At 41.6% G+C, this 20,767-nt stretch overlaps 1 protein-coding gene across 1 annotated transcript in view; it reads left to right on the forward strand.

Moving 5' to 3' along the window:
• prdm16 (PR domain containing 16) overlaps positions 1-20,767 on the forward strand; it is a 151,216-nt gene that overhangs the window by 104,226 nt on the left and 26,223 nt on the right. The window contains exons 11-12 of the mRNA XM_048614876.1: positions 2,818-2,987; positions 5,106-5,280. Coding sequence (XP_048470833.1) covers positions 2,818-2,987; positions 5,106-5,280 — 345 coding nt within the window. The remainder of the gene's footprint in view (positions 1-2,817; positions 2,988-5,105; positions 5,281-20,767) is intronic.

Consider the following 20,767-nt stretch of genomic DNA (forward strand, 5'->3'; position numbering starts at 1 on the left):
AGGAAAGATGATGTTTCGGGTTGGAATCCTTCTTCAGAAAGTTCTGAAGAAGGGTCCTGACCCAAAACATCAACTTTCCTGCTCCTCTGATGCTGCCTGGCCTGCTTTGTTCCTCCAGCTCCACACTGTGTTATCTCTCACTTCAGCATCGGCAGTTCTTACTATCTCAGGAGATTGTGGTGTTGAAGAGATACCAAAGTGGAGGAGTAGGCCATGAAGGAATTTGTCAGCAAGAATAAGATATTTAAATTCAAGCTGTTATTTAACTGGAAGCCAATGTAGACCATTAAGCAGAGAGCACAGGGCTGATAGATGTGAACAGGACTTGAAGATAGGAAGGGCATGAGCAGCAGATTTTTGGGTGACCCTGAGTTTATAAAGAGGAGAAATGTGGGAACCAGGAAAGGTTGAGATGGCCAGGTTTAGCAGTAACAAAAGTAAGGATGCAGGTTTCCACATCAACTAAGCTGAGACTGGGGTGGAATTGAGAAATGTTCCGGAGGTCTGAGTAAGCAGTCTCAGTGACGGCAAGAATACTTAGGCAGAAGTTCACCTCAGAGTCAAAAATGACACCAAGGTTGGGAATAATCTGCTTCAGCTCAGGAAGTTGTCACAGAGAGAGTAGAGTTGATAGTTGGGGAATGAAGTTTGTAACTGGAACTTAAGACATTCTTCATCATGATCCAGGGGAGCTAGCCAATTGGATACAAAATTGACTTGAAGGTAGGAGACAGAGGGTGGTGATGGAGGGTTGCTTTTCAGACTGGAGGCCTGTGACCAGTGGTGTGCCACAAGGATCGGTGCTTGTGCAGGGCCCACTGCTTTTTGACATTTATAAAAATGATTTGGCTGTGAACATGGGAGATATGGTTAGTAAGTTTGCAGATGACACCAAAATTGGTGGCATGGTGGACAGCGAAGAACATTATCTCAGAATATAACGGGACCTCGATCAGATGGATCAATGGGCTGAAGGGTAGCAGATAGAGTTTAATTTAGATAAATGTGAGGTATTGCATTTTGATAAGGCAAAACATGGCAGGACTTATAGAATTAATGGTAGGGCCCAGGAGAGTATCGCCAAACCACCTAGGGGTACAGGTGTAGAGCTCCTTGAAAGCAGAGTCGCAGATAGACAGGATGGCAAAGAAGGCATTTGGCACACTTACCTTCATTGGTCAGAGCACTGAGTATAAGAGTTGGGAGGTCATGTTGCAGCAGTACAGGACATTGGTGAAGCCATTTTAGGAATACTGCACGTACAGTTCTGGTCACCCTTCTATGGGAAGGGTGTTGTTAAACTTAAGAGGATGCAGAAAAGATTTACAAGGATGTTGCTGGGCTGGAGGGTTATAACTATAGGGAGAGGCTGAATAGGCTGGGGCTTTTTTTTTCCCTGGAGAATCAGAGGCTGAGGAGTGGCCTTATAGGAGTTTATAAAATCATGCGGAGCATGGAGAGGGTGAATAGCCAAGGTCTTTTTCCTGGGGTGAGGGAGAACAAAAGTAGAGGACTTAGATTTAAAGTGAGAGAGGAAATATTTGAAAAGGATCTGAGGGGCAATTTTTTCACACATAGGATGGTGCATGTATGGAACAAGCTGCCAGAGGAAGCAGTGGAAACGAGTACAATTAGAAATTTTAAAAGGCGTGTGTATGGTTACATGAATAGGAAGGGTTTAGAGGGGTAGGGACCAAATGCTGGCAAATGGGACTTGGACAGATTGGGATGTGTGGTGTTTGGTGCACATGAATTAGACCAAAGGGTCTGTTTCCATGCTGTTTGACTCTACAACATTAAACAACATTTGATTATTACCTTACTCAGCCACCGGCTGTTTAAGTCTTTGATGATGAGTAGTTTCATAGAATTTCAAGCACAAGAATAGACAATTCAGGCTAATTGGTCTATGCTGGTGTTGAGACCTCTAACAAGTTTCCTGTCACGCCTCCATTTCACCTTCCCAGCATCTCTTGCTGTTTATCTTTTTTTAATTTGTTCACGGAATGTGAGAGTCACAGGTTAGGCCAGCATTTATTGTCCATCCCTAATTACTTGAGAAGATAGTGGTGAGCCATCTTGAATGTTGCAGTCCCTGAGGGGCACTGCCGTTAATGATATCTATCATGTGTCTATTCAATTTTCATTTAAGTATATCTGTGCTACTCACCTCAGCTGTTCCATGTGGTAGCAAGTGCCACATTCTCAAATTTGGTTTTTCTTGAGATAACAAGTTTATCCGGAAATCTTATAGAATTTATTGACATTAGTTTTACATTTAACACCTTGAGTTTTGAACAATTGGAAGTATCTTTTCTACCCAAACAAAAGCAACATACTGTGGATGTTGGAAATCTGAAAAAAAACACACAGAAAACACTGGAGAAACTCAGCAGGTCCGGCAGAATCTGTGGAGAGAAATCAAGTGAACATTCTGAGTTGTGAAAAACGGTCTTTTTGGACTCAAAATGTTAACTCTGTTTCTCTCTCTACAGATGCTGCCAAACCTGCTGAGTGTCTCCAGCATTCTGTGGTTGTTTCAGTATATTTTCTATGTTTACCAGAGAGAACTGACTTAAATTTTAAAGATCCCTATGAGAACAAACCCTCTGCCTTCCCTTTTCTAAAGAAATGAAGATCATCATACAGGAATTGCAATGGATAATGGCCATTTGTGTCCAGCATGCAAGCTAAACTGATTGGTTGCATTTAGTAAGACATTGAGCGACGTTTACGTTTGAAGAGGTTTTGCTACAATCCCCATTTAAGGTTTGGAGATAACTTTTTTTTTATAGCCAGTGATCCTTGTCCTTGCAGGTGTAAATACTGTGACAGGTCGTTCAGCATCTCTTCAAACCTGCAAAGGCACGTCCGCAACATCCACAACAAAGAGAAGCCATTCAAATGTCATTTGTGCAACCGTTGCTTTGGACAGCAAACCAACCTTGATCGCCACCTCAAGAAACACGAGAACGAGAGTATTCCAGGTAAAATCATCATTTGCCTCTGACTGAAACTGTATCATAGAATCACTACAGTGTAGAAAGAGGCCATTTGGCCCATCTGCTCATCACCAACCCTCCAAAGACCATCCCACCCTATCCCCATAGCCCCATAACATTTCCCACGGCCAATCCACCGAACCTACACATCTTTGGACTGTGGTTGGAAACACCTACAGACACAGGGAGAATGTGCAAACTCCACGCAGACAGTCGCCTGAGGGTGGAATTGAACCCGGGTCCCTGGTGCTGTGAGGCAGCAGTGCTACCCGACATCTGTACCACATGTCAAACTTTCAATTATGTTGTAGGACTAGACATCCAGCATCCAAGAGTTCAAATCCAACCAAAAGAGTTTGAGAAATCAAGTCCAGTTTGAAAAAAGTCAAAAAAACTATGGATGCTGGATATCTGAAACAAACACAGAAAGTGCTGGAGAAACTCAGCAGGTCTGGCAGCATCTGTGGAAAGAGAGAGAGAGATTAAGTTAAAGTTTAGAGTTCATTAAGGCTCTTCTTCAGAATTGAAGAAGTTGGGGATGAAGCAGTTTTCTGAACCAGTTCTGAAGTAGACTCATACTAGACACAACGTTTCTCTCCCCATTGATGCTGTCAGACCTGCTGAGTTCCTCCAGCATTCTCTATGTTTGTCTCAGTTTGAAAAGATTCTGAAATACGAAATAGTGTCGACAACAGTGCCTGAGAAGCTGTCACCCGTGTTGTCAAAAGACAAGTGCTTCCCTCATGCCTTTAAGGGAGGGAAAACCAGCATCTGTACCCAGCCTAACCTCGGCCCAGTCAGACTCCTGTCCCAGAACAACATAACTAACTGTCACAAAAGCAAGATATTGAAAGTGTTGGGAATCTAAAATAAAAACAGAAAATCCTGAAAACACTCAGCAGGTCAGGCAGAATTTGTGAAGAGAAAAGCAGAGTGTTAATGTTTTAAAACTATGACTTTTTGTACATGATCTTTCATTAGAACTAAGATGTAACGAAGACAGACCCAAAACATTAACTTTGGTGGTTCTCTCCCCACAAATGCTGTCTGACCTGATGCGTGTTTCTAGAATTTTCTGTTTTTTGTAGCTAGTCCAACTAACCTATCCCATTGAGTTATGAATCCTCAAGCACACATTAAGAGACTTTTTAACTCATCAAATTCTTCATGCACCTGGGAGAGACCAAAAACCAGATGAGAAACCCAAGGCAATTAGAAGGACAAATCTGCAAAATTCCTCCCTAAGTTCTGTCCAGTTGATTGAAACTAGTCTGGGAGAACATTGGTCATGTAATATTATTTGGCACCAGGTTGGTGATCTCAATCCCAGGCAGTACCCTCTTGAAGGTGTGCACTGAAGCAACACTCACCAATGTCCAAAGATGTGCAAGTTGAGTAGATTGGCCAAGCTAAATTGACCCACAGTGTCCAGGGATGTGTAGGTTAGGTGGATTAGCCATAGGAAATGCAGTGATTACAGGGATGTGATCAGGGACTGGGTCTGGGGGGGATGCTCTCAGAGAACCAGTCTAGACTCAATAGACTGAATGACTATTTCCACACCGTTGGGATTCTATGATTCTACTATAACCGTCAAATCTTAGTAGCTGAGTTCTTGATTAATTGCTATGCTCCCAGTAACGATAGGTCTTTTCCCCAAGGTAGGGGGCATAGGTTTAAGCTGAGAGGCGAAAGATTTAACAGGGACCTGAAGAGTAATTTTTTCAGACAGGGACTGGTGTGTATATGGAATGAGCTACCAAACAAAGTGGTAGAAGAGGATACAATTACAACATTTAAAAGACATTTTGATAGATACATGAATAGGAAAGGTTTAGAGGGATATGGGCCAACACAGACAAATGGTATAGTTCAGTTTAAGAAACCTGGTTGGCATGGACAAGTTGGGCCGAAGGGCCTGTTTCTGTGCTGTCTGACTCTATGCCTCTTTACGGATTAGAATACAATCAGGAGTCTTACCAAACAACAACCATGCAAGGGGATGTTATTGTCGAAAAAAATAGTTGGTGAATTTCAATAAATTACACAAAATGATTCCTGTTTCCTGTTGACAGCTTCTGATATATTCCTCTCCCATTTCAGTGAGCCAACATTCTGGAGTTTCATCCAACCACCTGGGCACCACTGCTTCTTCCCCGAACTCTGAGCTAGACAATACTGCACTTTTGGAGGAAAAGGAGGAGTCGTATTTCTCCGAAATCCGGAATTTCATTGGAAACAATGACCTCAGCCAGGCGTCAAGTTCAGCTGACAAAAGGTGACCATGGTCTTTCCTGAAATAGGCCTGTCTGAGTATATGTGAGGGAGAACCAGAAGGCAGTTCCACAGAATTACATAGATGTGTGCAAGAGATCTATTCTCTGCTGAGGGCCAATGTTATCGTTTTGTTTTCTCGCCACTTGCCGATTCTACTCCCATTCCTACTCTCCCATCGCTAATCAACTGCATACAAAGGCCATTCAGTACAATCAGCTTCCATATGCTATTGTATTTTAATAAACTTGAGAATCTTATTCCAAAAAAGGAAAGTACTGTGACACTTGTTGCAAAAATGGGAAGCAAGGAAGAGACAAATGAGAGTTGGACATAGCAGTGGAAGCTTTCACAAGGGGATGACTTTAGACCAAGTTTGGGCTCAGGATTGAAGACTTTCCCCATCCATTGTAAAGACAAGAATGTTCAATCCCACAGCTTTACCTCATTTATGAACGAACGTGTCTCAATGGCATAAATACACAGTCAAGGTCCTGCAAAGAAGGACAAAGGGGTAACTGAGGACAGGCTTTGGAGACACAATTGCCATTATGGGGTGCCTCTCCTGGATGTTTGGGAGTGCCACCTCCAACACCCACCCCCCCCCCACCACCCCAACCAAACCTGGTCAGATACCAACATGGTTTGCCTTGCGGTTTCCCCCCTGGTAGAGAAGGCCCCACACACTGCCAGCAAAATGACCAGAGAGGCAGGAAGAAGCCCTTACTTGGTGATCTATGGAGCTCAGTTGGCTTCCGTTTGCTAGGGCCGGTCGCCACCTTTCCCACTTCGGCTTTGGTGGTGGGAGGCGATGGCAAACGCTCCTTCTGCCTTTATGGGCTAGCAGCCTCTCAGACCATTCCCACAGGTTCAGCCCACTGGTAAGGAATAGTGCCACAATGCAATGGTCTTCACAGTCTCCTGGGGCTTTGGGGAATAGTGGAAGTTCAGCTCAAAATGCCCCTTAGCGCCTTCCAACCATTACAAGATGGGCTGAATGCTCCCCTTCTGTGCAGTGTTATTTCTATGGTAAAGTTGTACATTAAGTATTAAGACAATATAGCAGTAAGTGTACAGATATCTCCTTTCAAACTTAAATCATAAGGATTTATTATTAAACTTGCACGTCCCCTGTAGCGGTTCTCGCTGCAAATCATCTGATCGTTCATCATATCGTGACCATTTACTGCATGTAGTGTATGAAGTTGGAGCTGTACTTTATTTAACTGAACCCTTTAAGGTTGCAAAGTCTAATGGCAATAATCCCAGAGCCGGGTTTTATCCTATTCCTGTCAGCAGGGGAGTACTTGTACACTCTTGTCCAGGTCTGAAGAAATCAGCAGAAAACAATTGGTTTTCTTCCCTTTATTTAGTTTCGAAACTCAAGAGTTGTGACCAACACAGATAAGATTGAGGATTTTGGAGTGTGGATAGGGCAACCAATTTGTTGGCTTAATATGTAGCCATAACCTGCTCTGTCCCTCACTAGCTGTTGAGCTCACTCTGAGGTTGTTCTTGACAGAAATCTCCACATGCCCTCCTATTTATTTTTCTGACATTCACTGATACAGTAATTTAAAAGTGGGAGCATGAAAGCCATTTCCCTCTTGTAAGTTATTCGTCAATTCACTTGTAACGTAAACCTGTGCTCTTTCCTACAAACAGACACACTGACATTTGACGGTGGACTCCTGTTGAATATGTATTCTCCAATAGGTAAACAGGCTTTTATTAGAACCAGGTCCTGTTACCGAACATGAACCAATTGTATATATCAGTACAGAATGCCACCCATTAAATCGATTCATGGAGAAGAAATGCAGACAGGGAGACACAGCATCAGGAGCCCGACAGTGCATTAGTGTTATTTATTTTGCTTTCTGTCAGTTTTTGTTTTGCTGAATTCCAATCTTGCCAGACCTTCATAATGACAACAAATTACTTCATCATCGAATCAATTACTGTCACTTCTCATATTCTTATCCACAATACAGCTCACAGACAAGCTCCCTCCTTCGGGCTTCATTTCATATGCACTGTATTATTTGGTACTACTTTCTCCACCTTTTACAGTTCCCAAAGTAGTCGCAGGCTTGCATGGAGAAAGATAAAAAGCTTGCATTCATGTTGCACCTTTCACACCCTTGGGAGGGTCCAAAGTGCTTTAGAAGTATTTTTGAAATTTGGTTACTGTTGCAATATAAGAAACGTGGTAGCCAAGTTGTGCACAGTGAGATCCCACAAATGATGCCAACCAAATTATTTGCTCTGCTATTGTTGGATATGGGATACATATTGGTGGAGAGACTGCAGAGAACACTGTGCCCTGCACTTATTCAAATAATGCACAGGGTCATGAACCTGTAACAAAGTACACCTAAGTGACAATCCACATGTAAAAATCTTCACCAGCTCCAATGTTCTCATATGGGGAATTGGGTGAGGTACTAGAAGCCCTTTCAGCACCTGAGAAACCATACTCCAAAACGGAAGAAGAGGGAAAGGCTCATAAAGTTCAAGAAAAGATGTCAAGTTTGTATTTACCATCCCACTGAAAAAAATGCCGTTTTCAGCAAATAGTATTAATCAGAATTCAGTCCCATATATCCACCACCACTGACCTCTAGTGTCTTAAACTGAACATAACAAGCAACCATAATCAATTTGACAAGTGGCGTCTTGTTACCGCATTAAATATTGAAATGAAATTCTAAGCTTATAACCAGTATTAGAATTAATATTAATTTTGATGTGGTAGATTGTTTTCTATTACTGTACAAATATCTAGAGATTTGATGAATTATGGCATGGAACTTCATTGTGATATGAGTGTGTACTGGGAATCTAGGTACAAAGGGTATCATACTTAAGATCATTTCCTGTGCATTAATGGTTTCCCCTCCTCATCCGACATTACCTTTGCCCACTATACAGTGTATCTTGTACACGACAATGTCACTTATGCACTTGTTGCTGCACTCTCATGATATAAACATACTGTTCATTGGCAGTCTCAATGTTTATCCGTGCTGCTCCTCATGTGCAGGACAGCATCTTTTTCTGGCTTAGTGAACTTGACCTTAGTTAGTTTGAGCTGAAAGTACACCTAAGTGACAATCCACATGTAAAGGTCTTCACCAGCTCCAATGTTCTCATACAGACATGCTGCTGAAGATTACAGGCTCAAGGGGGATGGGTGATGGCCTCGTGGTATTATCACTGGGCTGTTCATCCAGCAACCCAGATAACATTTTGGAGACCAGAGCTCAAATCCTCCCATGGCAGATGGTGGAATTTGAATTAATTTTTTTTAAAAATCTGGAATTAAGAGTCTATTGATGATCATGAGCCAATTGTTAGAAAAACCCGTCTAGTTCACTAACACTCTTTAGGGAAGGAAACTGCTATCCTTACCTGGTCTGGCCTACATGTGACTCCAGACAGCAATGTGGTTGACTCTTAAGTGCCCTCTGGGCAATTAATGCTGCCTAGCCAGCAGCGCCCTCATCCTGTGAATCGTAGAACCTACAGTGTGGAAACAGGCTATTCGGCCCAACAAGCCCATATTGATTTTCTAAAGAGTATCCCACACAGACTCACCACCCCGTACCCTATCCCTGCATTTTCCATGGCCAATCCACCTAACCTGCATATCTTTGGACTGTGGGAGGAAACCAGAGCACCTGGAGGAAACCCACACAGACACGGGGAGAATGTGCAGACTCCACACAGACAGTTGCCTGAGGCTGGAATTGAACCCAGGTCCCTGGCACTGTGAGGCAGCAGTACCAACCACCAAGCCAGTGTGCTACACCATGAATAAAGGAAGTATCAGATTAGGATCTGGCGAAGGATCACTGACCTGAGACATTTACTCTGTTTCTCTCTCTGTGGGCTGCTGAGTCTTTCTGGAATTTTCTGTTTCCCAATTTCCTAGTTTTGTTATTGTGAAGTGCTTTGAGATGTTACGAAGGAAAATGTTTAGAAGCTAGCTAAGATATTCTTTTGAACAAACATCTTTATATTGCAGAGGTGATAACTGAAGTGGAGTTCAACTGAGCAATTAATTGTGAATCTTCCCTTTTTATTTCCTTAGTCTCTACCCAAGCATTAGTGCAGCCATGGAAAGGGGTTCAAACATAAATAACCCGATCCTCTGAGGATTTGTTAATCTCCATGTGTCAGCAGTAGCCAGATTTGCTCCTGCAAGGGCACTGATCCTGTGCTACAATTTATAAACTGTATTTTCTTTTATTTGTTCTGTGGTTGTGGTGTGGCACAGTTAGAACACCTCTCAGACAAATATCCAGGTCTGAAAAATAAAATCTTTTGCCACAGAAATACAATTAAACTATAGCTGACCCAGTTCATACATGAAAGAAAGAACTTGTATTTATGTCATGATTTCCATGATTCCCTCAGAATTTTAGCCAACTAATTACTTGAGAATCCTGGTCACTGTTAGACAGACAAATGCAGTGGTCATTTTGTACTATTATGACTTCAGCTGATGTCATTACTGGACAAATCAGATCCCAGACTGAAATCGAAAATTACAAATCATATTTTGTAATTTTTGGTGCTAATGAGATGGTCTTTCACTAAAACACAAACATGCAATGCAACAGATTCGGGTTTCACAATAAAACAGAAGCTTATTATAGAAATGAAATGAAGATTAACTAGAATAAACCAAATTATTTACATATGTGAAAAATTTAAAGATTTCAAAGCACACATTACAAGTACAATCCCATTAATCCAAAAAAGCACTCCTTTACAGTACTCTCACCAGAGAGAATTATCTTCTCTTTCACTTCAATAAGTTTTAATTTAATGGAGGCTTAAATTCCTCATTTTGAGAATCTAATAGCCTCTTCTTGGTGTCTTCGTTCAAGCTTAAAACTTGAATGAGCTTAGACTTTCTCTGCTTCAACTGACCCCTTCAGGGTTTTAATCTAACAATTCTGGTCTGGAACTTTTAACTTAAATTCCTTACACTGAGGTAACTTATTTCTTACAATTCTAAACTATTTCCCTTTTTCAGGCATGTGTTTTAGTCAACTCACAAGCTTTAATCAGTTTCTCATCTGAAACTCAAAACAGAGTTTAGAACCATAGTTTCTGAGCTTTGGTTTATCAATTTCCCTGTGATCAATTTAAGTGATCTTCTAACCTCATGTCTGTACACTAGTTCAAAAGCATTAAATCTTGTGGATTAATTAGGGGTGTCCCTATTAGCAAAGAATAACAAAGGAATTCCCTAATACCAATCATGAAGATGTAGGAGCAGAAATTAGGCCATTCAGCCCATCGAGTTTGCTCCACCATTCAATCATGGCTGATAAGTTTCTCACCCCCATTCTCCTGCTTTCTTCCCAAAACCCTTAACCCCTTGACAATCAAGAACCTATCTATCTCTGCCTTAAATGTACTCAATGACCTGGCCTCCACAACCTTCTGTGGCAGTGAATTCCATAGATTCACCACTCTCTGGCTGAAGAGGTTTCTCCTTATCTCCATTTTAAAAGGTCTTCGCTTTACTCTAAGGCTGTGCCATCGGGTCCTAGTCTCTCCTACCAATGGAAACATCTTCCCAACAGCCACTCTGTCCAGGCCATTCAGTATTCTGAAAGTTTCAATTAGATCCCCCTCATCCTTCTATGCTCCATCGAGTATAGACCCAGAGTCCTCAAACATTCCTCATATTTTGAGATTTTCATTCCTGGACCATTCTCGTGAACATCCTCTGAACCCTCTCCAGGACCAATGCATCCTGAGATATGGGGCCCAAAACTGCACTCAATACTCCAAATGTGGCCTGACCAGAGCATTGAAGTGCCTCAGAAAAACATCCCTGCTTTTATATTCAAGTCCTCTCAAAGTAAATGCCAAAGTTGCATTTGCCTTCTAACTACTGACTCAACCTGCAAGTTTATCTTGAGAGAATCCTGGGCTAGAACTCCCAAGTCTCTTTTCACTTCAGACTTCTGAATTTTCTTCCCATTTAGAAAATAGTCCATGCTTCTATTCTTCTCACCGAAGTGCACGACCTCACACTTTCCCACGTTGTACTCCACCTGCCACTTCTTTGCCCACTCTCCTAACCTGCACAAATCCTTCTGCAGCCTCTCCACATCCTCAATACTACCTGTCCCTTTACCTTTCTTTGTATCATCTGCAAACTTTGCCAGAGTGCCCTCAGTTCCTTCATCTAGTTTATTAATGTTGGAAGTGAAAAGTTGTGGTCCCAACACTGACCCTTGTGGAGCACCACTTGTCACTGGCTGCCATCCTGAGAAAGACCCTTTTATCCCCCCCTCTCTGCTTTCTGCCAGAAAGCCAATCCTCTATCCATGTTAGCACCTTGCCTCTAACATCATGGGCCCTTACCTTACCCAGTAGACTCCTGTGTGGCACCTTGTCAAAGGCCTTCTTGAATTACAGGTAGATAACATCCATTGGCTGGCCTTAAAAGTTTGATGCCATCTTTCCAATGCCCATTGACATTGTGAATGATACGCAGAAAATGTAAATTTCTCTGCTCCAAAACCAGGGATCATTTCTTTGAATAACTTGAACATTAAATTTGTTCCTGGATCTGATTGTATTTCTTTGGGTAATCCATATTTTATAAAGAGATTGAACTAACTTTTCTATTACCACGTTTACAGTAATTTTCCCTGAAGATGCAGCTTCAGGAAATCTTGTAGAAACATTCATGATCATTGAAAGATGCTGGCTCCCATTCCTAGTTTTAGATAGAGGTCTTGCACAATCTATTAAGAACTGCTAAAAGGTTCTTCAAAAATGGTATTTGAAATAAAAAGGCAGGTTTAATTGCGGGTTGGGATTTTCCCACCACCTGACGTGTGGCGAGTCTGGCAAAATTTGATTACATCTTTATGTAATCCTGGCCAATAAAAATGTTTTAATATTTTAGCTTGTGTTTTTCTAAAACCTAAGTGACCTGCTGTGGGAATTTTGTGAGCCATTTATAAAATTTTGTTCTCTTACTCAGACGGGACAAATACCTGATAGACTACAGCCCATTCTACATCAGCTGATATTTGAGGTGGTTTCATTTTCTTCATTAATACTTTGTCTTTCCAGTATTAGCACTCTGGTACTGTTTCTAATTCAATTCTGATTTAGCTGTTTGGTATCATGTTTCCAATTCCAAACCCATTTGTTGCATTTCTATGTTTTAAAAATGAGCTAAACATCTCAGCCTCATTCTCTTTACTTTTATTCTTTTTAGTTTTTGGTTTGAAAAGTATATCCAATGGATGAATTTCTAAATCATATCTCTGTTTCATAGACTTCTTCCTGTCTGATTCTATGTGCCTGAGATCTAGTCACAACACTAGCAAGAAACAATCTTGGATGTTTCTCTTGTAATATTCCCATTTATTTACCTCCACTGGCTGTTCCATTATCCTTTGTGAGGTCAGCATTCTTGAACCTGCTCAGTCATTTCCCAAAAAAAGTCAATTCCTTAACAGTGGTTTAAATTTCCCATTTTTTGCTAAGCTGGAGCCTTCATACAAGCTTACAATTTGTTTGAACTTAGACTTTCACAGTTTCAAATAACCCCCTCAGGGTTTTAATCTAACACTTCTGGTTTGGAACTTTTAAACTAAACTCCTTAAACTGCAGGTACCTAACAGAGCTAAACTACTTTCCCTTCTCAGACACAACTGTTTTATATATCCACCTTTTTTTTGTTCATTTGTGGGATCTGGGCATTGATGGCTGGCCAGCATTTATCACCTGTCCCTAGTGGCCCTTGAGAAGATGGTGGTGAGCTGCCTCTTAGAACCGCTGCAGTCCACCTGTTGTTGGTTGACCCACAATGCCATTAGGGAGGGAATTCCAAGATTTTTACCCAGCAACAGTGAAGGAATGGTGACATATATCCAAGTCAGGATGGTGAGTGGCTTGGAGGATAACTTGAAGATGGTGCTGTTGCCGTGTATCTGCTGCCCTTGACCTTCTAGATGGAAGTGGTTGTGGTTTTGGAAGGTGCTGTCTGAGGATCTTTGATGAATTTTTGCCAAACACCTTGTAGACTGTACACACTGCTGCTACTGAGTGATGGTGGAGGAAGTGGATACTTGTGGATATAGTGCCAGTCAAATGGTGTGTTTTGTCCTGGATGGTGTCAAGCTTCTTGAGTTTTGTTGGAGCTTCACTCATGTCTGTGCTAGCTCTCTGAAAGAGCAATTCACCTAGTCCCATAGCTTTGCCACTTCCTTGTAGCCCTGCAATTTCTTTCTCCTCAGATTATATTGAATTCTCTTTTGAAGACATCAAGTAGATCTGCCTCCATCATGGTGTCAGGCAGAGATTTCTAGATCGTAACCATATGTACATAGCAATATTTTTTCCTACAAATTGCCACTTTTGCCAAACATCTTAAATCCATGCCCTCTGCTTCTTGCCTTTTCTGCCAACAAGAATGATTTTTCCCAATCTATTCTGTCCAGCCCCTTGTAGTTTTGAAAACCCTTTTAATATTCTTTTTGTGTCCTTTAAATCCTTTAATCCTTTTAGTATTCTCTTTTCAAAGGAGAACAGCCCTGGATTTACAAATATATACACAGAACTGAAGTTCACCATCACTAGAACTTCTGCACCATTTCTAGTATATTCACATCCTTCCTAAATTGTTATGTCCAGAATTAACCTTTAAAAATAGTTTATCATAACTTCCTTCCCTTCCTGACATCACTCTAAGTATAACTACTCACGGGGATTGCAGTGGTTCAAGAAAGTGGCTCAGCACCACCCTCCTGAGGGCAATTTGGCATGAGTAAAAAATACTGACTTTGTCGGTGTTGCTCACATCACATGAATGAATTATAATTTTTAAAAATATTCTAAGCCCTGTTTATAAAGCCCAGAACCCTGGATGGTTTATTACCCTGCTCCACCACCTGCAATAATTTGTGCACATTTCCAGGACAGAGCAACCCACTTGACTGGCACCACATCCACAAGCATCCACTCCCTCCACCATCAATGCTTAGTGGCAGCAGTGTGTACCGTCTACAAGATACACTACAGAAATTCACCAAACTTTCCAAACTGTCAAATACTTCCATCTAGAAGGACAAGGGCAGCAGATACATGGGAACACCACCACCTGCAAGTTTTCTTCCAAGCCACTGACCATCCTGACTTGGAAATTTATCACTGTTTCTTCACTGTCGCTGCGTCAACATCCTGGAATTCCCTCCCTGATGGCATTGTGGGTCAACCCACAGCACATGGACTGCAGCGGTTCAAGAAGGCAGCTCACCACCACCTTCTCAAGGGCAGCTTGGAATGAACAATAAATGCTGGCCAACCAATGACGCTCAAGTCCCATGAGTGAATTTTATAAAAATTCCCAGGCCCTTCTACTCCTGCACCCCCTTTAGAGTTGCACCCTTTGTTTTAAATCACCTTTCCTCATTTTTCCTAACAAAATGATCCACCTCACAGTTCTCTATGCTATATATCACCATTCCATTCCATGGAATATACCATTCCATCAGCCTGTCTTCTTTTTCTTGAAGTCTATCACTAACCTCCTCACAGTTCTAAAGACTTTCAAGTTTTGTGTCATCCCCAAATTTTAAAGTTGTGCCCACTACACCAAAGTCTGGTTAATTAATATAGAGTAAAAAAAGACGGTAATCCTAGCACCAATCCCAGGAAACTCCAAGATATATCTTCCTCCAGTTTGTAAAACACTGTTCACCGCTACTCTCTGTTTCCTGACACTCCATTAAATTCATATTTATTCTTCCAGTGACCCTTTTATTCCATGAGCGTCAACTTTGCTGAGACGCTTGTTATGTGGCACTTCATCAGTAGCAACTTGATCATGACCTTCATCAAGATCTTCGTCACGTCGTGGATTCAAAGGGCAGAATCTTTAAGTTTGATTTGCAAATTGCCTGAAAAGGTGTTAAGATAGCGCCGCTGATTTTTGTGAGGATGGTCCACAGTATTTACTTTCCATCAAGCACTGAAGAGGACAGCAGCAAGCCGTTGTCTGGAATGAGGTCTCCAGGGGCCTTCCTGACACAAGCTGCCAGCTAAGCAGAGATTAGAAACTCTAGCACTCAGCAACATCGCAAAGCGATAGGAGAACAACCTCAGGGACTACGAACCCAAGCAATTCTTAGCTGACACAAACCTCTCCAAGTGTCTATTGATTTTATGTTTCTAGAACATTAACCCCACGGTGATTTTAAGCTAACTGGCCTATCGTTGCTCAGAATAGGAAACTCAAGGAAGTTAATTGAAACCATTTTGGCTTAATAATTCTGAGCTGATTTTTCTCAATGAATCCACATTTGGCAAGTCTCTGTTTTCTTTATTCTGAATTATCATTTTGAAAACTTGCCTGCAATTGATATTAAACTGACTTGCTGGGCTTATCATTACATCATTTTTTGAACAGAGGTGTGATGTTTGCAATTCTCCAATCCTCTAGCAGTACCTCTGTTTCTAAGGATTATTGAAAGGTTATGCAATTTCCAAAATTATTTTTGTGGGTGCATCTCCTTTGGCCCTGGTGACTTAGCAACTTTAAACATAGCCAGTCTGTTTATAATATGATTTATCATCACATCCAGTGCCACACCTGTCTCTGCCTTCATTGTGGCTCAAGTGGCATTTTCATCCTTGATAAAAGCAGATGCAAAGAATTCAGCTGGTATCGCAGGTATTCATCCTGCATAAATCTCTGTTTTGATCCCAAATCGCCCCACTTTTATCATTGTACAAATAGTAAAAGACTTATAGATTTCCCTTCATGTTAACTGCCACCCTCACATATCAGAAGTGAGACTTGAACTCACAACTCACTGATTCAGAGGCTAGAGGTCTAGCACTGAGTCAGGCCAACACTTAAGTTACATACATGCATTACTCAGAAAGCCATCCATTCACCCAACTATTTCAGCACCCTTCAGCAACTGAGTCTGTCAGTTTTAAACTGACCACGTTTTTGGGGACAGAATTCTTTAGAAAGAAAATTGGGCAAAGAAATGTTTTCTGATATCAGATTGTGCATGTCCATTATGTTTTTTTTTCCTGAAGGTCCCATTCCTGTCAGTTCTGGACTGGACAAAATATAGCTGCTTCACACAAATTAAGCCAATTACATCTGTATAAAGTCGTATTATACATTTTCTGTTATACTGTGGGAATAGCATTCTGGATCAATAATGAGTGGGTTAATTTGGAAATTAATTCAGTTTTAAACATGGGAATGTAGTCTAGTATCAGTGAAGTCAGATGGTCCAAAATATCTGCTTGGCTCACTAAGGTTCTTAAAGGTAGGAAATCTGCCATACTTATCCAGTCTGACCTACATGTTGTATAAAATTGGAATAAGAATAAATGCCACCCTTGAAGGATGAATTTCTAAGAAGGTAGCATGTCAGCAGGATTTTCTGTGCTGCTGCAATTCAATGGGGCAGAATTTGAAATGTCCCCATTTTAGACCAGTTTCTTCATTCACTATGTAGCAGGTGGCCATAACATTTTCTCGTTTCTTTCCAAGTTTCTTAGGCGTTAAAAGTTTCCTCAGTAAGTGAGCAATTAGTTTGCAGAATTTAAGAAGTTCAGTGTTAAGTTATTTAGTGGAGAGAGTTCACTTTAGGAGTTAGGAGCTATTTATGTTCAGAGGTAGCTGAATCAGGACTGTGCTAATTACCCAGTGTGTTCTCCTCCCCCTCCCCACTCCTCTCGGCTTCCCCCTTTGTCCCCAGACGACAGAGCAAATGACCCTTTTCCTGCTACAAGACTAGGTAGCCTGGCTGGACCAGACGCAGGTCCCCTGACGCCCGAGCTGCTAACTCAACAGATGAAAGAACAGAGCTTCTTAAAAAAAAGAAAATGAAGGGGAATGTTGTTCTATCTGAAATCAGGACCGACCAACATTATCCACTGTTTGCTTTTCTTTGGGGCCAAAGCAGACCAGCTCTCTGTCAGCGTTGTGATTAAACACCACTCTCACTCTGCCTCCAGCGTTTAACAACCCTTCAGGAGGTTGTAAAAAGGAAAAGGAGAGAATTAATATCAGTGGACCTGTCACTTTATCTGAGAAACCTTTGCTAACTAGAGGGACAAGCTATAGGACAACTGGGTATTTTCTTTGTGAAATAAAATATAATTACAACAGTATTTCCTTAAGGATATGAGAAAAATTCTAATTGGGACCTGGTTCCTACAAACTGAGTGTTTCAGAGGCTGAGTGTGATCGACCCCATTGAGAGCAGTGACCCAATATCCACAGAAAGAAAATTATTAAATCGGTTAATGCAAAACCTTAGTTGATTTGTGGAGGCTGATTGCCATGGAGCCCCGAAATCTAGTATCAATGTGGGTCAAACTTAACATATATTTTAGGTAAAAGCTTACTTGGCTCACAATTTATTTAATCTGGAGTGAAGTGGAATTGAGTGGTCACAAACTGCATTCCTGCCTTTGGAGAGAGTTTTGACTTTCTTCTCTCTCCCTGGACCTGTCTTGGGATCAGGTTTATTTGTACAAAAACCTGAAAGCATAGCACGTGTGGAGTAAATGGAGCTCTGTTCTCCTGCAGCCCATCACTTTCAGCATGCTGCTTGGGTAGGAGAGAGCCATTTCTCCTTGTTCAGGCCTTTCCTGCACTGCCAAACAAAGCTCACGCAGAGCAATGATACTGAGCAGTAATGAATGAAGGAGTGTTTTTACCAAAGAGGTTAGGAAGCCAGTATTTGTGGTGGCAGAAGGTAAAAGCCAGATGCTGCTGTGGATTCAGACAGGCAACGATCTAAATAACTTTAATGAAATAACCTTGATTCAACTGTACATCCCGCTGCAAATTTGCATAAATTGAATCTTGTGAGACAGGAGCTTTAACTGCTTGGTTTATTTATTGCTGGTTTTAGGATCACACACCTTCAAAGCACCACTGTCTTTGTCAATTGCATTTCCATTTTGGAAACATTCTGATAACACTAATTAGCCTATGTAAGATGTCATGGCTGCGAATCAATGGGAATTTGGTGATAAGCAGGCATTTCACACACTTATCTTCGTGGTCAGACCAATTTACGCGTAGTCAACAGACTATAATGTAAATCTAGATTATATGCACAAGTCTCCAGAGTGGAAGTTGAACCCACAACTTTCTGTTTCGGAGGCAGTACTGATGGAGTCACAGCTGACACCAGAGGGGCAACAGTCTGGTGCTGTTTGTGGTGAGTTACTTTTGTTTTCAGGTCAGAATTCGTAACGAGATTTCAGTTCATTTTGCATTCCAGTGCCACTTAGGATCCTGCTATGAATGTTATCCTGGAACAGAAACAAAGAAATTTTCACTTAGTCAAGAAAAACAAATTTCCTTCTACATCATAGCGCAACAGACTTTTATAGTTCGGATCGATTCAGAACTGGCACATTCTCTACTTGCTGTTCTTTTTAGGTACATTTACAAATCGTCACACAGTAACTGGACAGAGTTTTCATGAGGTGTGCAATGGCTGTGATGGTTTAAGTGACCTAGACTGCTGTTTCCATGGAGACCTGTACATTTTGAGAAGAGCGGATTTGGAAATTATAAGCCAGAAAGAGGCTTAACGAAGGCCAAAACCCCAACAATTCCTGGTCCAGCCGAACCAGATACATCGGTTTTGACTCCGCAGTGTTCCAACAGTTGTTCTCCAATCGCACCCCAGCTGGGCACTTACTTAATAAAAACTGAAAGAACTGCGGATGCTGTAAATCGGGAACAAAAACAGAAGTTGCTGGAAAAGCTCAGCAGGTCTGGCAGCAACTGTGAAGAAAAAAATCAGAGTTAACATTTCGGGTCTGGTGACCCTTCCTCAGAATTTCCTCAGAAGGGTCACCGGACTCGAAACGTTAACTCTGATATTTTTTCTTCACAGATGCTGAACTTTTCCAGCAACTTCTGTTTTTGCAGGCACTTACCTAACCTGAGGCCTAAAATTCGATTCTATAGGAGGAGGACAAGTTGCCCATGAGGGTACAATAGCTTGTTCAGCTAATTCGATGAGGAACCAATTTCAGACTATCTGATTGGGATTGGAGACGCTTTGCAGGCCCAAATTTGTTCCGTTTTCAAAACAGGAGCTGCTGAATTTCTCGGCTGCAGGCTTTACTTTAGAGCTACTGCATTATGATAGTTCAGCTGAAGCCTTGCTTTGCCAATTATAACTTCTTTCTGGCTTGTGCTGGCTCTACTTCTGAGGTCTGCTCCAGATGGGGAGGCTGGGTAAATTGGCATGATTTAACATTTGCGTCAATCACTTGTACAGATATAGGTTTTAATTTTTTTTCAGAAGCAGTTGAAGCCACTATAAATCTTAACTGTTCCTTCTTGCTCTGTAGTATAACTCAAAATATGACCCTGGAGATACCATAACTGTTGGGTGTTGGTTACGAAAGAATGGACACCAGCGAAGTTGGAAGGATTATGCTCATATCAAATTAGGTGACTAGTTGCCACCTTTAAGGGCCCTTGCTGAGATAGCTTGTGCAATTGCAGTTGAAGCATTTTAAGCTAGGTATACGAGCGCCAACTGTGAATAAAGACTTACTCATAAATCCCTGAACTCCACAGGGATTTGGGGGAGTAGTGGGAAGGAGCAATGAGTCAAAATGTTTGAGTGGCTTTTGCCAGTTGATACAGTCCAAATAAAGAAACTCCTGCCTTGTCTAACCATTCATCTGGAATATGTATTAAGCTGCTGTCACTTTTAACTAAAATATGCTTTTTTTTTGTCTGTACCTAGTCTTGCTGTCCCAGCATCCAGGATGAAATCCTCTCCTTAGACTGCGGTCAATAATTTAAAATATCACCCAAGTGAAAGATACCAGTTAGTCCTCCAAGCACAAGTTATATGTGGTTTCATTTAGTTTTTTTTTTGTTTGCTCAGCAAGTTAAGAACGGGATCTGACCACATCCCAATGAAGTAGGCGAGGGAAAAGCTAAACCATGAAGAAAAGCACAACTGAGCCTGAAATGCTGTTTTTTCTGCCTGTTGGCTGCTTTCCCTCTCTAACCCTCTCATCTACTGGTAGCTAACCATCAGTTTGTTCCACTTCTTTAAAAAATCATTCTCCTGGTGAAACATGTTTCACTGGCAACATCAGCATTTACTGCTGTTTCTAGTCACCCATGAGTATGTGATGGTGAGCCTTCTCTTGTGGTTGTGGTGGGGAAAGGTGCTGCCACATTTCTACTAGGCTACGGAGTTGCAATCCATTGACAGCAACGATGAAAAACAATGATAAATCTCCAACTTGAGATGCTGGGTGTTTTTTACAAGCAAATCTAGAGGTGATGGCATTCCCATGCACCCAGGCTTATCGTTCTGGGTGTTGGAGGTTGCAGGTTTAGGAAAAGATGTTGAAGGAGCCTTGGCAAGTTGTTGCAGCATATCCTACACTGTGCAGCCATTGTGTGTCAATGAAGAGGGTGC

This window comes from Rhincodon typus, chromosome 31 (genome assembly GCF_021869965.1).
Source record: "Rhincodon typus isolate 14 chromosome 31, sRhiTyp1.1, whole genome shotgun sequence".
Taxonomy (NCBI): Eukaryota; Metazoa; Chordata; class Chondrichthyes; order Orectolobiformes; family Rhincodontidae; genus Rhincodon; species Rhincodon typus.